The 17,857-nt window shown below is 39.3% G+C and overlaps 1 protein-coding gene across 2 annotated transcripts in view; it reads left to right on the plus strand.

Moving 5' to 3' along the window:
- Nucleotides 1-17,857, plus strand: part of tenm2a (teneurin transmembrane protein 2a) — a 179,858-nt gene that overhangs the window by 26,122 nt on the left and 135,879 nt on the right. For both annotated transcript variants that reach the window (XM_088430698.1, XM_088430697.1), the window contains exon 2: nucleotides 13,561-13,859. In XM_088430698.1, the coding sequence (XP_088286824.1) occupies nucleotides 13,646-13,859 (214 nt within the window). In that variant the 5' untranslated portion in view covers nucleotides 13,561-13,645. The remainder of the gene's footprint in view (nucleotides 1-13,560; nucleotides 13,860-17,857) is intronic.

Below are 17,857 nucleotides of genomic sequence, written 5' to 3' on the forward strand. Positions count from 1 at the left end.
AGCTTGAGGCTCAACAGAAAAAAGAAGCAAAATTAATAAACCCCAACTCATTACGAGCTGCAGGGTTCAAAATTCTGGTAAAAAAGTGCTGGCGACTGGACTCTCACTATGTTCTAAATACTCTAGATGCTCTAAAAAAAGAAGACTAAGGGGTTGATGGGAAAAAAGGCAGTGAGATGTCCCTTGTTTTCGTTCATTTTCCAGAAAACTCCCGGGTTTCTGTCCCTCTTTGCCCAGAAATATATTGTTTGAGGTTAAAGGGAAATTGTTACATCAATGAGGTATTATTTTCCCTTGAGAGGACACTTTTTCCCTACCGCATTTTCTCACTTCCTCTCTCAGGAGGGTGTTCCTATCCTCTCCTCCCCCCTTTCTACCAACTCTTCTACTTGCTGGCTTTTATCCTTCACTTCACAAGGGCTTTTTGGAGGCTTCAGACTTTTTTATGTGCTATGTCTTCAGCTTCATAGAAAGGAATTTCTGAGTTGCCTAAAGTTTGCAAGGGCGTTACATTTTTCACACAGTCTCTTGCTCTTTCATGCACACACACAAACACGCACACACACGCACGCGGTGGCGTGTGAACTCGCTGTAGAAAAGGCGAATGTAATTAGGCAGACGAGAGGGAGCTCTCAGCTGACGTTGTTTAGAGGCGTTGTTCATGTCACAGACTGCAAATAAGTGTTCAGGGGCTGCATGACTCAGTAGTGTGTGTGGTGGTAAATGTGTGTTTGAGCAAGTAAGAAAGATAGAGAGGGAGAGAGATGAATTTTGTGGGCAGATGTGTATGAAGTCTGCAGCAAATGGAGTGAGAAGCTGAGCAGCTTGCAGAGGACAAGGAGTGTGGGGTCGTGAAGAAGATTCACACATGCATGCAATAATTATTCACATGACACATGAGGTGCCATGACTCACACCAGTTCACTTATCAGACACTGTCATTTTTGTGTCATCTCTGAGGCAACCTCTTGCAACCCCCCCCCATCACTGCTGCGGTTTTTCGAGGGAATTTGTCTCAGATGTCATCATATCTCTTAATGGAAGGGAGCACTGAATGTTTGCTCCTCATATGGATTTTGCTGTAGCCAGAGGGATACACAAGGTTGAGTTGGAAGTCTTTGCAGACACACAGAGACAGAAGGAACATGGAGATAGGTTGGCAAACTGACGGAGCATCTATATTTTATCTGTCATTCATATTTAAGTTGAGTAGATGGGAATGGAGAGCAGCATATTGCTCAATCTATACATTTACAAAAGTATACCAGCGGCAGGTTATCCATTTTAAATTACAGAATCAGCAAACCCCCACCGCTCCTCCTTTTATCCATTTCCCTACATTTCTGCGCCTCGGTGTTTTCACTTAAAAATCCCTATTGGATTTTGACTTCATTCCAAAAGAATTGAGCTGAAGCTCTCATGACGAAACGAGTCCAGTCCATTACCTAAATGTAACTATTCTCATTTATCGGGAATGTATCGCGTGCTATTTGTGAGGTGCCAAAACATTACAAACAAATAAAACTGCCACATTACCTCAAGCTCCTTTTAGTTGGGAATGTACTGCAGTGTTGAATGCGCAGTGAGCATGAAATTCAATATCAGCCTCTGCACGGGGGTACGAGAACAGTCAACTTGAATCCTTCAGTATGATCAGTAAACAATATAACAAGACTACTATTCCGTACTACATCATATCACATGTGATACATTATTAACTCCAGGTATAAAAAAGTGAGCAAAGCATTTTAATGTAGCTCTAAATGAACGAGATCGAGGAGGACGCGTGTGCTTGAGACTGAAGAGCCACAACTCTTCCCTGATTAGAGATGGTTACCGAGCCGGGGTACTGAACTGGTCCCCAGGCTGAATTATTTAAGAGCTGAATTTTGATAATATCTTCCCCTAAGGTTCCTCAGCAGTCTTGGAAAAATTACTCAAATCAATTTTCCAAGTATACAATTCTACAAAATATAGATACAATTACTTTACTTACTCAACTTAATGTAGAAATATACCGTGATTTACTGAGAGAAAAAGAATAAGGGCCAGTATTCTATTACCATATTTTTTGGACTTTAAGCTGTGACTTTTTACTCATGTTTTGAGCCATGTGGCTTATAGACCAGTGTTTTTGTTTGTTTTGTTTTTTTTGCTAGCCACCAGCAAGCTAATGTGTGTAAATGACTGTGCTAAAAAATAGTTCAAACAATATATATATATATATATATATATATATATATATATATATATATATATATATATATATATATATATATATATATATATGTCTAAATTTAATAAGAGTATGTATAACATTTTTATGTTTATGATTGTATATGAATTAAGTAGAATGTGTTATAATGTTCTCTGAAATAAACTATCAAACAAAGGGAGACAAAAAAAGATGCTATTGAAGTATTGATTTTGATTTTGAACTGCTATTTACAGATATCCATGCATCCATTTTCTATAAATATGTTGGGACTAAACACACAGGCATGTTCACTTTGTTAAAGAGAGGATGTTGATAAATAAATAAATAAATGAAGAAATTGCTTATTGTACAGTGCGGCTTATCCGTGACAAAAATCATTTTTTTGCTCATATTTTGATGCTGCGCCTTATATACTAGTGCGCCTTATAGTCTGGAAAATACGGTAATGTTCTAGGTAAACTAGACAGCAGATCATCATGTCGTTTTTTTATGCACGGGCTTTCCTGTGTGGACCTTACATGATCTCCCTGTGCCTGGGTGGGTTATATCCAAGAAGACTAACAGGCCACGCCCGTCTGCAACAACTATGAGATATGTACACCAACATATTTCTCTCTCCTCTCCGGTTTGCTGGAACTCTCTGGTTGCCATGGAAACCTATTTGTCACCAGCTGTTATCGTGACATTGACCTAAGGCAAGTGCCGCGTCTGCGCGTGTTGACCTCGCACCGTTTGTCCCAGGGTGCCATCCGACGACGTGCTGTATTCTTCTCTCGGAAGGGGATGCACTCAATGAGGCCTCATGCTGATGCTTCATGGCACAAACACAAAAGTACTCGTTTGGTGTGTTCGAGTGCCATCCGCATTCTGGTGTGAATGTCGCGTGTATACAAGGAGCTTTGTGACAAGGTTATGGGTAACGCGTCTTCTCTGATGGATGACCTTGAGGTAGGCTTTCCAATCCATTCGTCTTTGTGCAGATACCATCAGACCTGCTCTCCTGCTGCTGCCACCAACCGCAAAGATAATCTTTCAAAGAGCCACACATCCACTAATGCGACCTCCCTCTGATCCATGCCAGCAACGGCACTCATTTATTTATTTTTTTATTTAAATGCCATCCTCTGATCTTGAAGTCTGCCATAATTTACTTTAAAAATGAATTTTAGTATATTTTGATTGCATTTTTTTTTGTTTTCACCAGCACGTGTGTCACTGCTGGATGGTCATTCTCTACCTTTTTATAAAGTTCTAGGAGACGGTTCTTGCATTTTGTCCATCCGTTCTGTAAAGTGGCCCTCTCCTGGCCTAACAGTATCTGTCAGCCCCCCATCTTACCCCTCATTTAATTTCTTCTGTGTGCCTTCCCAGCCACGTCTTCTCTAATGAAGCTAAATCTAGCATGCTAAATGGAACCAGTCAGCTATGTCATTGGTGCTGGAGTGGCTGAAGCTGTCTTCTGCTGGCCCCTAAGGCACACACACCATTTTAGGACATTGAGCCTATGCAATTGGAGACATTTACAGTCCAGCGGGCATGTAGACCCAATCAGGAACGTGCACATTTATAGTAACTGTATAATATTCGACCTCTTCAATTGACAACCACCCCTCCAAAAAATGGGCATCCACCCATGCGAGGGCTCGAAAGAACAGCTAGCCCCGCTGTTTGAAGGCTGTACATTAACGTGCAACAGTATCATCAATCAAGAAATGTCCTGTAACATATCAAGAGTACAGAGATGAACTCTGCAGGCTAGCAGCCTACTGATTGCACTGCTCTCAGCTTCAAAGTTCTCAGCGTTGGGATTTTGTATTGAATCTAATGGCTTTGGAGTGTGAGTGCACACAGTAACACAAGTGGAAAAGTGGTGTAATAGAGCACCCTACATGACAATCCAAAAAGCACACACACTTCAGGGTGCACACGCATGATCCACACACTGTGTGTCAAATCTCATTTTGTAGTCCGATATATCCCTCACAAGCCCATTAAAAGTGCTTCATACAAAAGCCTCTCTTAGATCCAGCGATGAATGTGGATGCACAGGCAGGGTTTAAAAGGGGAGAATTATGTTCACTTAAGGTAAAAGCGCATATTTTTTACACGTTTTCAAAACGTTTTCTCATTTCATTGGGTATGCAATATAAATGCATAAATTGGTCATGTTATCATTTACTGTATAGCATAAATCTCTCAGGTAGTTGTCAAATTTAATATTCTTGATACAAGCAAAATTATTCCCATTGTGCTTTATGGACAATGAAGCGGTGTCATATTAAATAGCAACATATTTTTCAGTATTGTTGAGTACAATTCTTTTTAGTAATGATACCTGTGAACATTGAAGCTGCTTGCCTTCAGGGTTGGCAGTGACAAAATAAGATGAATTGCTTTCAAGGCACTGCAAGACACCTAACTCCACTGATTGTTCCCCTGGGCATTGGAGAGCAGCCGGGTTTTTCAGTGCGTCTCCGATGGTGTTTGCTTGTCTTTTGTTTTTTTCTCACAGCTGTGTAGATTTCAATTAGAGAGCAGATAGGTGTGTATGCATGAATGTGACAAGAGGAAATGTGTTCTTTCTTTCTAAAACCTTAGTCCCAAACACAATGATCGTGTTTTGTTTAAAGCTTGATATTATTATTTTTGTATTATTGTTATTCTTCTTTGCAATAATAATAAAAGTAATCTTTATCATAATTTCATTTAAATTGAAGAATCTCGATGTGCAATTTGTAAAATAAAGAGGCTCGGGTGGGAAGTGGTTAGCACGTGCGCCTCACAGTTCAGGAACCCGAGTTCAAATCCACCTCGCTCGGGCCTTCATATGTGGAGTTTGCATGCTCCTCCCAAGCCTGCGTGGGTCCTTGTTGGCTACCTCCAACGTTCCAAAACATTCATGGCAGGTGTATTGGACACAATAAATTTTCCTTAGGTGTGATTGGCTGCGTGAATGATTGTCAAACTCTTTGTGCTGTGTTTTTTTTTTTTTTTTGTATTGGAACAACTCCTGAACACAAACATCAGAGTCTGTATAATGTTTATTTGTAGAACTGAAAGAGCTTATATCCAATGCTGGTGATGTCAAAGACGTGCACAGTAAAAGGGAGAGCTGCACCGCTGTGGGTAGGATTTCCACACCTGACAAACAGCCATTTTTATTTATTGATTTATTTTTTTAAAGCAAGTGCATTATAAGTACCTTATAATGAATCAAGTTGGCAGACACCTAAAAGTGGTGGAGAACAACCTAGCCAAGGTCCTGACTAATAAACTGGTGATAGCCAACCAGACTGATACAATAGTTGTGGATAAAAATCTGATAATTTGATATTATAGTTGAATACATATTTTTTTTCCCTGAACTTAATTACAATAAAATTAGTGACTATACTGTAGTGCCAGTGATAATCAGTTACTGCCTCCTACACAAAGAAAGTGTATGAAAAAGAAAAAAATCCATACATAGGTGAATCCGCAGGTGACACACCTTGAGCATACTGTATTATTTTTTAATATCTTATTATTATTTTATATGTCTCCCCGCCCCCAGCCGTGGTTTGAGTAGGCGTAAGGTGTAGATCCACTTATTCCCACCTAGTTTTACGCTGCCAGGCGCATCTCCAAGACGCCCCTTCTGCTTTGCTGCCCTGCCCAGCTTGATGGAGTTCGGGGTGCCAAACTGGCAAACGTGCACAGCGAGCATTGCGCTGATATGAAAATCAGAAGCTTTGCTGTCTACAGAAATAGAGCCCAGAGTGTCTGACTGAGCAGTATGGAGTGTCTCTGCACATAAAAAGAACGAAATGTGACTGTCACCAACTACGCATCAGCTACAAGATTTCAATGGTGTAGTTGCTTTAGTTTTTCCATTCAAATACACATTATCTTTTATGAATAAATTGTCAATAGTATTGATATTTTGATTGGAGAATTGAGTTATACGATCAAGGCCTTGGAATGAGATATTAATATTTCGATAGATTGTTCTGGCATCACAATCTCATGTTGCTATTTACTACCAAGTAAGAAAGCAAAAAACATAGATCTATTCAATATAACAATTAATAACATTGCTATCATTTGATCAAGCTGGATATACTTAAATAAGCCAACCCATAAATTCCATCGCCCTAATTACATTTTTAAATGTAGTCGGATGAAGAGGATTCCAAAGACAACAGGGACTTTTTGAATAAGTTTTGTGTTAGATACTTTTTTTTTTTTTTTTTAAATCTTGGTCTTTATTCCTCTTAACACACTCCACAAGCAATTTCCCGTCTTTGATGTCTTCTCCCTCACAGGCAATGACAATAAATGAAGGAGAAAAATAACTTCACTCAAGTTCAGGTATGAATCAGTGTGGCTTGCTGTGACCCAGATGTGTCTACCTGGGTTGAAGCAAGACACCCTATACAAGTCAGACAAACGTCTCCCTTCACAGTTGTGCAGCGTTTTGACATTACAGCCCAAGGAAATGACTCTTCTGTGGCATTTTTTTCACAGCAGGGTTTTTTTTTCCTCTTGGGTTCCGTACAGCCTGCTGTCTTTTACACTTTGTGATTTGTGTCTTATTGCTCCCGACTCCCAATTTTATTGAGCAATCAGTAACTTTCCTTTTCGAAATCACGTGGCATTTGTGTGTGTGCCCTTCACCGGTTCACCTCTGCATATACAGTACGATTCTTGGGTGACATGGACACAGCCAAACATGTTACAGTTAAAATAAGCCAAAGCCCTTCAAGCGTCACCTCTGTCATAGTGTTAATTAGACGGCGTCACCGTCTGTCCCCAGCGACATTTATTGCACATATGAATATTTTACCCGGACAGATGGTAAGAATGTCAAGGCGCGACACTGAGTTATTAAGCTTTGGCCCTTTCCCTTGCCGACAGAATGCCTAGCTTGTCAGCGCTGGGCTGTTTTAATAACTCACTGTTAGCTTTACTGCAAAGTTTGCCCCGAGTCTGCATTGCAGCTTTGTCCTAGGGCAAAGGTGAAATAGCCTGTGCATGTTAGATTACGCTGAATTATGATGAATGGGAATTCCTTCACAAGGAGGGTTCCTATACAAGCCTTCCATTAACGCTCTCTAACTGAAGACCGTCGGGGTTTTCCACACCACCTGACATTCACCTTTGCTCTGTAATCAGATGCGCAGAAAGACTCGAATGTACTTTGCAACCTCAGAATATTATACCCGCACGCCTTTGCACGCCTGTTCTCATTGGTCTAAAGTCTGATTGAAGGATTTTCTCACCCCACTCATTTGCGATCTCTCATTCAAACTCGGGCGGTCACTTCGTCAGCACAGACGGACTTTCCATCAGTCTGTCGCCGACAGACACCCGTTTTGCCGACGGACCGACGAATGATGGAATGCTAAAAAAAGTGAATTTAAGAAGTCGGAAGTGCAATTTTCATCAGCAAAAGAACTGCAGATCTGTGTTTGTAGAGATGTATACGCTTTCAGAATCATGCATATTATTAATTCTATCATCGCTTCTGTAGGGGTATCACAAAATATCTTTAAAATACCTTAAACATTGCAAAAAAACATTGCAATTGAAAGCTACTGAGTGTTTGGACAGTGAGTAGGTCATTGTTTATATGCACGGCCATTGTGACTCTCAAAAGGAGCATCTTGGATTTTACATGCTCATCTTTACAGCAAACATTATGAGTAAAGTGAAGTCAATAGCAATTAAAATAAATGTATTGCCGACACTCTTTTATCAGCTGAGATATTGCTACCATGTAGGATTTATGGTGGCCGCAATTTCTTGCAGCATACGTGAGGCAGCAAGGGCGAGGAAACATCTGTTACAGCTGTTTAGTCTGTTATCATCCATGATAAATAAAAGAATAGCAGGTCTGACAATAATGGTGTTGAGACAGAACTTGTTGAAAAATGCCACATTTTTGTATTATATCCTGTACCAAAGGCAAAAATCGTTACGTTCTCATAAAGACACAGCTCACTAATCCTGGTAATTGTGTGAACATAGCCATAAAATGAACTAAGCCCACCAGTAAACATTATTACATGCTACAGTTGCTCAATGTAGTCACTGTTACTTAAACGTGTATGTGTAAAATTTGCATTTGCAATTGAATGAATGCACTTTTAACACAGTATTGCATCATTCATTGGCCTGAGTACGCAAAACTCAAAGTTGAAAAAAAAACGGAAACGCTCTCACAGTTTATTCATACGTGTAAAGCTTCATACCAAATGAAAAGTTGCTGTTTACCTGTACTCGGTAGACTCGATGCAAAATCTTTCCTCCCCAACTCCGAAATGAAAACAAAAGTAAAAGACGTGAAAGTCTCCTGGATAAGATGGGAGTGTATTTACTCTTGCACAGGTAGTACAGAGGGTGGTGTAGAGGTGCTACAAAGACCTTCCTCCATACCTTAGTTTAAAATAATTTTTATAAGGAACAAGCAAGCCAGCCTTCTGCAAAAGGCCTTTGGTTACTGCATGAGCTGGCATATTCATGAAAAAGAGGCTCCAGCAATTTCTCATGATCAAATTGCCATTATGTGCCAATTTGTATCACCACAAGCCATTTAATTCAGTCATGCGCAATTGGGCACTGTTGTTTTTTTCTGCATTCAACGTGATCCTATAAAACAATAGGAAAACATCCATGAAATAAAAACGAAAATATTTGGATCATTTTCTTTTGTCTGGAGCGTTCTGGGAAAACCAAAGGCTATATGTGATAAAATCCCAGCGGATCAACTGTCAAACGTAACCCGTCTGGTATGGACAACCGTTGCCAAATGCGGGCACTTTTTTGCTTTCCTTTATAATGCTTGGCTTGGACTTGAGCAGATCCCAGAGACCTTGTCTGCATGCTCTCTGAGTGCCTGCCACATTTCTGGCTGGATATTTGCTCTTTAAATATAAACTGTTGCAGGGCTATATCCACCGATGTGTGTTTTGGCGTTCGCTGGAAATCAAAATGACTGTTTTTCCCATCGTGTTGTGTCTATATTATGAGCTTGCTTTGTTTAGTTATTCCGCTTATATCCCCCACGCTGTTGCTTTGTCTCTTTACCACAGCTTATTCTCATCTTCCCTGTCATGTCTCCTGTGAGTTTTTGAGCTATGTGTAATTACCCAGTTTGTTTGCATCTTGGCTTTAACTGCCTGACTTGTCACATAATGGAAGATGTGGGGTTCGCATTGCACATATCAGTCTTTGGAAAATATGGGTGTGACGAGTAAGATCATGCAACAGTGCCAGTGAGTTTTTCAGCATGCGCACATCACCTCAAACTCGCGCTGGCAGCCGCAGAGAGACGGAGAGAGGGACCATGTCACACGGAATCCCTTTGTTTTGACTCAGATTAGAGCTTTGTGAGGAGTTTGCGAGGCCTGCAGAATGTGGATTTAAGGATTAGTCTAATAAACAGAGGCTCCGTGGCACTCTGGTGGATTGTCCCTCACCCTTTTGTTTATATTCGAGCAAATGACAGAATGAGAGGACGTAGAGGAGAACATGGAAGGTGAAATATGTACTTTTGAAAGAAATATTTTTGCGGTTACTCGCTGATTATATTTCACTGTGCTTTAAATGCAATCATATATTCATGCTCACACCATATTCAATTGTGTCCTTTCCCTTTTATCAATGCCATTGTTTTTTAGAAGCAATTTGTGATGGAATGGTAACGCTCACGGGTGCAATCCTTTTCACCCAAAGTCAACTGCGATAGGGTCCAGCTGCAAAGAATGAGATGGAAACATCTCCAAAGAGGACTAAAATCACAAATGAAACATCCTTATAAAATCTGACAAAAAGCCAAGTTTTAATTCCATCATCTAAGTTCTCAAAATAACACAAACACAAAATGATGGTGTCTTCAGATATCTGGCCATCTTGCAGCATTTTTAGCTGTATAACTTTGAAAAGCTCGGCGCAGTGACTAGCATGTCCGCCTCACAGTTAAAGGAAACTGAGTTCACATCCACCTGGCTCAGGCCTTCCTGTGTGGGGTTTTCATGTTCTCCCCATGCCCACGTTGGTTCTCTCCGGCCACTGGCTTCCTCCCACACTCTAAAAACATGCACGGTATGTGTATTGGACATAATAAATTGTTCTTAGGTGTTATTGGGTGTGTGAATGGTTGTTCGTCTCTCTGTGCTCTGCAATTAGCCGTTTTAAGTATATTATAGTACGCTTTAATTATAAGGTGGTGTGTTTTTTTTTGCAGTTTTTATTTTATAAACTTCGGTATAGTTGAAAAGTAACAAATATACTTGTCAAATTGAATGTGTTGGTGAATAAAAAGTGCACTTATGTTTGGCTTAGATAATTATTAGTATCTTTTTTTTCCACAAACGTTTGTAATGGGGGTCACTGGAAAATTTGCTTTCTGAAAGGGGTCCCTGACTCCAAAAAGTTTGAGAACCCCTGGCATCAAACACTGAAAAGAATTGACACTCACAAAGCAGGGGAAGCTTTAAAAGATAGCAAAGCATTTTCAGATGCAAATGCTCACCATTTTAAATGTAATTGAAAATGTATTTTAAATATAATAAATAAATAGCAGTCATTTTTTAGCAAACTTCACCTCTGTCATTTCCAAATGGAATCACAGACCTTTTCAGGTCTTTCTATTATATTTCTTATTCTGCCTGGATTTCATGGTCACCATGTAATATTATTGTCATCTAAACTCCTCACTATCAAAGGAAGCCTCGTGCATGCGTATGCGCCATTTTGCATTCACGTTTCCGATTGTGTGTAGTTTCAGAATGTTTGTTCATAAAAAATGCAAATCCTATGATGGCAGCAGTCATGATAATAAGCCAGTGCATCCTTATAAAAGGGATAATCCACTTTTCTGTGATGTTCATGGGAGGTCAGGCATCTGTCACCAGAGTAATTAACAAGCTTGAGTTAGGCACTTGCTTCTTTGTGGAAATGGCTGCCTTGGTGACCTTGGGGAAAACACAGGTGGGTGGAATGTGATTGATATGCGATCCAGATCTTGTGATTTACCCCCTCGGCTTTCTTCACTTTATCCAGCTATCTCTCATTCGATGACCTTACTCCTCCTGCTTATCTAGCACTTAAACCTACTTACACTTTCAAATGACTTATTAACTCCAAAGTACTTTTTGTGAGGCTGCTTCACACACATGCAAAACAACTGTTTATAATCTATTGAATATCTGCTATATTGACATACAGTAGCGGTCAAAAGTCTTGGAACACTCCTGATAATGGCCAGGTGTGAACTGAAAGTCATTCTGGCTCATAAAGAATCATCAACGCTATAAAGCCGATTGAGAAAATGGCAAGATTTGCATTTTTTGTTTGCCGAACGACTCCGTTAATAATTCGTTTATTTAAGACATTTTTAAATGACTGAATCTGAGAAAAGCTCGATATAAGTGTCTGTCCAATTTATCAAGTATATGCAGTAGATAAACAAGTTATTTAATTAAACATATTTCTTCACTTTGTGATTGCATCTGTGATCAGTTATTTTTAAACTTGCTGATCAGCTATTGTGACCTAGAGGCATCCTATAAGCAGCAAGAATTTGATCGAAAAAAAAAAAACAACATGGTTTATAGTCTGCAAAATATGGTAATGTACATCCTCACATGAACCTGGCTCTTGATTAACATTTAACATTTATCTTGATAAACATTTTTTATATCCATGATGGTTCTACTTTTCTTTGTACAAACACGTCCACACGTGCGGCCACGTGCACACAACAATGCATGTGCACACAAACACACTCACCCAATGCTTTCTTTGCCCATTATGTGCACAATGTTGCAAGTGTCCCCACTATATCCCTCTCGATTTCTTCACTCTCTATTCAAGGTACAAACACATTAAGGTCCAACTCCTAATAGCTTGTGTGATGGATACCAGAGCATAATGAGCTCTTTATGAGACTTAAATCCCACTGTTAATCAATGCACATAGCAGGGCACTTTTCAATACTACCTACTAAGCATTTTAAAATGAGCCCTCATTGGAAGGATTGACTCCCCTTCGGGACTCTCTCTCTTTAACCCTCAGACCGCTTCTTCAAGCCGTCGCATCATGCAATTCGTTACATCAGACTTTCACAATGGCATTATACTTCAGTTTTGGAAAGCTCTTGCCTGCCTTGATGTTGACAAATACTCTCCAGACCGGGAGTTGGGAAAATATAACGCGCTGTTGTAATGCAGTGGGTGGACCAGACTTGCTTTAACCTCAAGCGAGCCAAACCAAGCCAGTCTATTTAATACATTAAATACCCTGCACCGGCAGCTGCTGGGGGCATTGCTGTCAATTACTGCTGCTTGTTGTATTGTTGCACTTTGATCTTTGGCTGCTAATGTACTACAATGCTCCAGGCTCTTGCTCTTGTATCATGCTGTTAGTATCACAATGTATAATCCGTGTCCACAAAATGCGAATATATTCAAAGTTGGCTGATTGTGATGCAACGGCAATAGACAAGTGCAATAGCATTGGACAAGTGAGACGTGTTCATTTTTATCCGCGCTGAAAACTCTTCTTTGACTGTGTCACATTCATGTACAAATGTGTGCATAAATTGATTCATCCAGTAGTTGTCTATTTATGTGTGTATTTATCGCTGTTTGTGTGTGCACATCTCTTTCTGGTGGTGTTTGATTATACCATATAGCCTCAGAGGGAGTGGGATTCATTCTCACTCTGATAATGAGGGAGAGACTAGCAATGCCCTAAAGTCATTTCTCCCATTCGTATATCCTTCCTGTTGCATCTTTCCACTTTTTAGTCCTCTTTCCCTTTTACTCTTTTGCAATCATAATCATCTTCATTCCGTTTTCAATTCTATTTTTGTTCTTCCTGCCATGTATTCTTTTTTTTTTCTCTGACCCCTTTGATCATCGTTTTCCGCGCCTTGTTTGTCGATCTACATGGATGGAGTGCATTGCAGTTTCATCCCACATTGGCCATGCAGTAAATCTCTATCATTACTCATTGGTAGCATAGCTGTCTAAATCATGGGTTCTCGATATTTTGGAGTTAGGGACCCCTTTTAGAAAGTAAATTTTCCAAGGACCCCAATGCAAATGTTTGTGGAAACAAAACAAGCAAAAAAATTCAATTATAGCCAAACATGAGTGCCCTTTTTATTCAGCAACATATTCAATTTGACAAGTATAGTAACTTCTCAGCTAAAATGAAGTTTAAAAAAATCCAAATCAACAGCAGTTTGTATGCAGATATTTCCAGTCAACCCATCTTTCGAGCTCACTTACTTGACTTGGTGGACGTTTTCCCCAGCCCTGGAATAATTGAATATGGTCTTTTCCGTTGTCTAGGTTACCGAAGTGGAGATAAACTGTAGTGAGTCACATACTCACCTCCAACAGCTGCTTCAGAAACTCCCTTCTCATACACCCCGCCATGGATCTAAAGGACCGAAGGCAGCACTCCCTGACCTGCTCCAAGGACTCCCCGTACACCACATCCCTGGATGCAGATGAGTGTCGCGTGCCGACCCAGAAGTCGTACAGCTCCAGCGAGACGCTCAAGGCTTTCGAGCATGAGCAGAGGCTGCACTACAGCGGCTGTGTGACTGACCTTGTTCATCACGAGGCTGACGAGTACCCAAGACAAGGTGGGGTTTTTTGTCTATGTACATTTTGAACCGCTTTTCTAAGTGGGCTAATTCCTGGAACACAAATTATATGAACGGTTAGGTTACAGTGAGCGATGTCGGTGCACAAGAACATTCTAATAAGATGATGAAAGAACTGAAACTGGAGAAGAGCCTGGTTAAAAATGCAAATCGTACAACAATGGCATTGCTTATTACTGAAGCACTTCAAGACTACGGTTTCATCTTTTAAAACAAAAACCTGTTGCAGTGATTATGCACTTTAGTGTTAATGGTTCTAATACAGCCAAGGCTATTTTGTCGCAGTGAATGGCTGAAAGATGAGCATGTATTTAGTGTGCCCATGGGTGTGTTGTTACTAAATCACATCACATCGTTTCAAAGAAAGCAGACCTTTTACTATGAGATGATCACACGTCATTGTTTTAGATGTTTTAGGTGTTCTAGAATGAATTACATATTTTAAGACGTTGAAAGTGTGTAGTTAAAATAAGCAATTAACTAAAAGACTGTTTAACAGTCTTTTAGAAGCTTATATATATAGCCGTCTTCAATTCGTTAGCTAGAGCCTTGCCAATATTGTTGAATCAAATTGCACGTTTATCATTTTTTAAATAACATTTTCCCCTAAAATTGTTGAACTGTGTAGTAATAGCCTGAACATAAATTCAGTTTGGCATGTAATATAGTAATAGTGGTTGAGAGTTAAGTACATGTAATAATATCTATCTATCTATCTATCTATCTATCTATCTATCTATCTATCTATCTATCTATCTATCTATCTATCTATCTATCTATCTATCTATCTATCTATCTATCTATCTATCTATCTATCTGTCTATCTGTCTGTCTATCTATCTATCTATCTATCTATCTATCTATCTATCTATCTATCTATCTATCCGACTAGTGAAAGTAGTAAGACTTAATCGGTTTGAAAAACTCTGTTTTGTGTCTAACCAGAAAAAAGAAGACGATGTTATGATAAAACGTGATTAATTATTATCGGACACTTGCAAGTGAAACAGCAAACAAAAGTTACATAAAAAGAAACGTACAATTTGTTCTGTGGTTTCAAGAGTACAGCAAAGCAAAAGAAAAAAAAGATTGATTGGCATCATGGATGTAAGACTGATAATCAGTGGTGTGTGTCGGTCAGACATACTCCACTGCTGCACCAAGCTGACTTCGCACCAGGCGATGCCTGGTCAATACTGAAGTCCTCTCAGCCTATCAGCTCTGTCAAAAGCCCGGAGCCACAGATGCATCGTGGGAAGTGTGGCCACAGGAGACCAACAGTGTTGCAGCACCATAAGGACTGTGACACCACAGGAGGAGGAGAGCTCAGACAAAAATGAGGAAGAGTGGGAGAAGCAAAGTGAGAAAATCACCAGCCGAATAGTTGGGAATTGTACAAATCGTGCCTCCCAGAAATTTTAAGAAATTGTAATGTTTTAAGCTTCACAGTCTAACATAAAGAAGCAGCAGTTGATCGAATAGTGGTGAAATACCATTTTTTATCGTGTGTTTTTCACTTGGAACACAGAGATGGATTGATGGATGGATGGATTTTAAGTAACATAATTTTCTTTTGAAATGTACATATACTGTATGTATAGTATGCGCACAGTCATTTTATGAATTGGTCACACAATGCAGGTTCTGATCAGAGCTGTTGGACGATTTAAGCTTCTTATATTAGCAACATTATACAGGGAATGTTTGCATTCACAATGTTGTTATAAACATCATCTAAAATGATCATTTTCAGGTTCACAAAGCTTAACAGTTTGAATTTTCTCCAGTTTTAGATATTGACTCAAAAAGTACAAAGAGTTGATGACTTTTAACAAGACCTTTGATTTTTTTTTTTTTTTTAAACTTGTGACACGTCAACGGGCAAGAGAAAAAAATGGACACAGTTTACAAGTCAGGATTTTGAATGAAAGAGGAAAATTAGACATGAATAGCTCACCCCCACAACACCTGTTTCTCTTTTTGAGTCGTTATAAACAGACATAAAAGAACACAGATTTTAAACCTCATGTCCATTTTTTGTAACTTACTATAATTGGATGGACTACCACTGTGTACCCAAATGTTCTGTTCTTGTCAATTCACCATCTGACAGACAAAAAAAAAAAAAAAAAAGCGGCAGATATGTTCACTTCTTAATTTTTTTTAAATCAAAGAGAGAAAAAGCAAAGGAAAAAAACATTGCTACAAAAGCTTGGTAATGGGGACAAAAATTGTACAGCTTATTGATTGATCATTATTGTTGGATTTACTTTTTAAATTGTACACACAGCGTTATCTCGTAAGCAATTTAAGGATGTCAGGCAAATGCATTGTTTTTTTTTCTCTTTCATTGTACTTCTCAGAAATCCCGTCTTCTCTGCAATCGCCCATACGTGGCATTTTTTTCCTATTTTTCACTGTTCCTATCTCTTGAATCATTCAAGATACCCTACTAAGCCCTAGTGTGCTCTGTAGAGGACCTCTTGGCCGCCTTTTCAATGATGTCTCATGTGTCGAGGTGGGATGCAATTAACTTTACCGTCTTGCTGAGACAAAATGGGGTATGCAAAAACGCATGAGTAGGTTGGGTCTCAGGAGTTTATTTCCATTGAGCCAGTTAGACAAACATTAGAATTTGCATACCTTAGAGAAGAAGTCCCCAACCGCCGGTCCGCGGCTCGGTACCAGCTGATCCACAGTCATGGACCACGCCCGAAATAATGGTTTGCAAATGTTTTGGTTTATCCTTGAAGAGTTCATTCATTTGTGATTTATTTGGCTTGATTTTTGTTGTTTGGCTCCACCTCTGGTCACTGTTGCTATTACATTTTGTAGTGAGGAAGGACGGTGTGGCTTGAGAACACACACATTGTAAAAAACATGGCCCACGAGTGTCTGTAAGTTGTACTTTCTTTGTAAGAATGTTGTCATTTTTGATAATATGCCCAAAAATTGTTTGTTTGTTGATCCAGCAACGTGTGACTGTGTTTAAAATGCCAGGTAAAGTTAGTTCTTTTCTTAAGCATGTTATATGGTGCTGCTTTGTATCCATTTATCTTGTTAGCATTTTCATTTGTGGAAGGTATTTCCTGTGTTAGCAAAGGTTTTGCAGAGTGTCCCTATTTGATCTAATTACCGTTTTGTATTGAAAACAATTGCGTTTGTAATTACGTTAAATGATTGTTTTAATCGATATAATTTGTGTACATTTTTGTACATTTATACATTAATGGGAGCTCACTTTATATTTTGAATACCCCACCCCTATTCCACAATAAAAATCTCAAGCATTGATTGGTTCATGGTGATAAAAAGGTTTGGGATACCTGCCTTAGAGACATATGGATTTTCTATTCATACAACATAGGAGTATTTTCTACTTCGAATTATCAAACATTTTAGGACCAAATTTGAATGGACGATACATAGAAATATAGTAAATCCAAAAATAAACACATCTTTGCATAAAATTCACATTTTACACATAAGTCACAATTTCTTCCAATTTGTCTATGCCACTCATCAACACCGATACGTGAGTTAGACGCTCACCAGGTCGTCCTGCCGCTTTTCATGTCACTGGCAAGATGACAAGCAAAAACATCTGCAGTTGGGCTGAGTAGTCTTTGTTGTTTCCTCTGTCTGCCTTCTGTTTGTATTCAGAAGGCCTCGCTAATATCACCAGAGCGACAGCAGCTGCCGCTTATAACGCTACCTCTTCATTCGTAATTTAGTCTAACAACTTTGAAGCACTCCTTAGCAAGAGTGTTTTGAGCAGATGTATTGTAGAAACTCAGAATGTGTTGGCTACACATGCGATACTTGATTTGCTCTCTCATGTTTGTTCGTTTACTGTAAGCACAAACCATTCCCTTATTTTCGGTCTGTAACCTTGCATCATATAGTCACATTTGTTTGTAGTTTGAATGCATGTACAAGAGAATCTGTATGTACAATTTGAAATGAATATGAAATTA

The sequence above is a fragment of the Hippichthys cyanospilos genome, chromosome 13 (assembly GCF_059441005.1).
Source record: "Hippichthys cyanospilos isolate Australia breed blue-spotted pipefish chromosome 13, RoL_Hcya_1.0, whole genome shotgun sequence".
NCBI classification, from domain to species: Eukaryota; Metazoa; Chordata; class Actinopteri; order Syngnathiformes; family Syngnathidae; genus Hippichthys; species Hippichthys cyanospilos.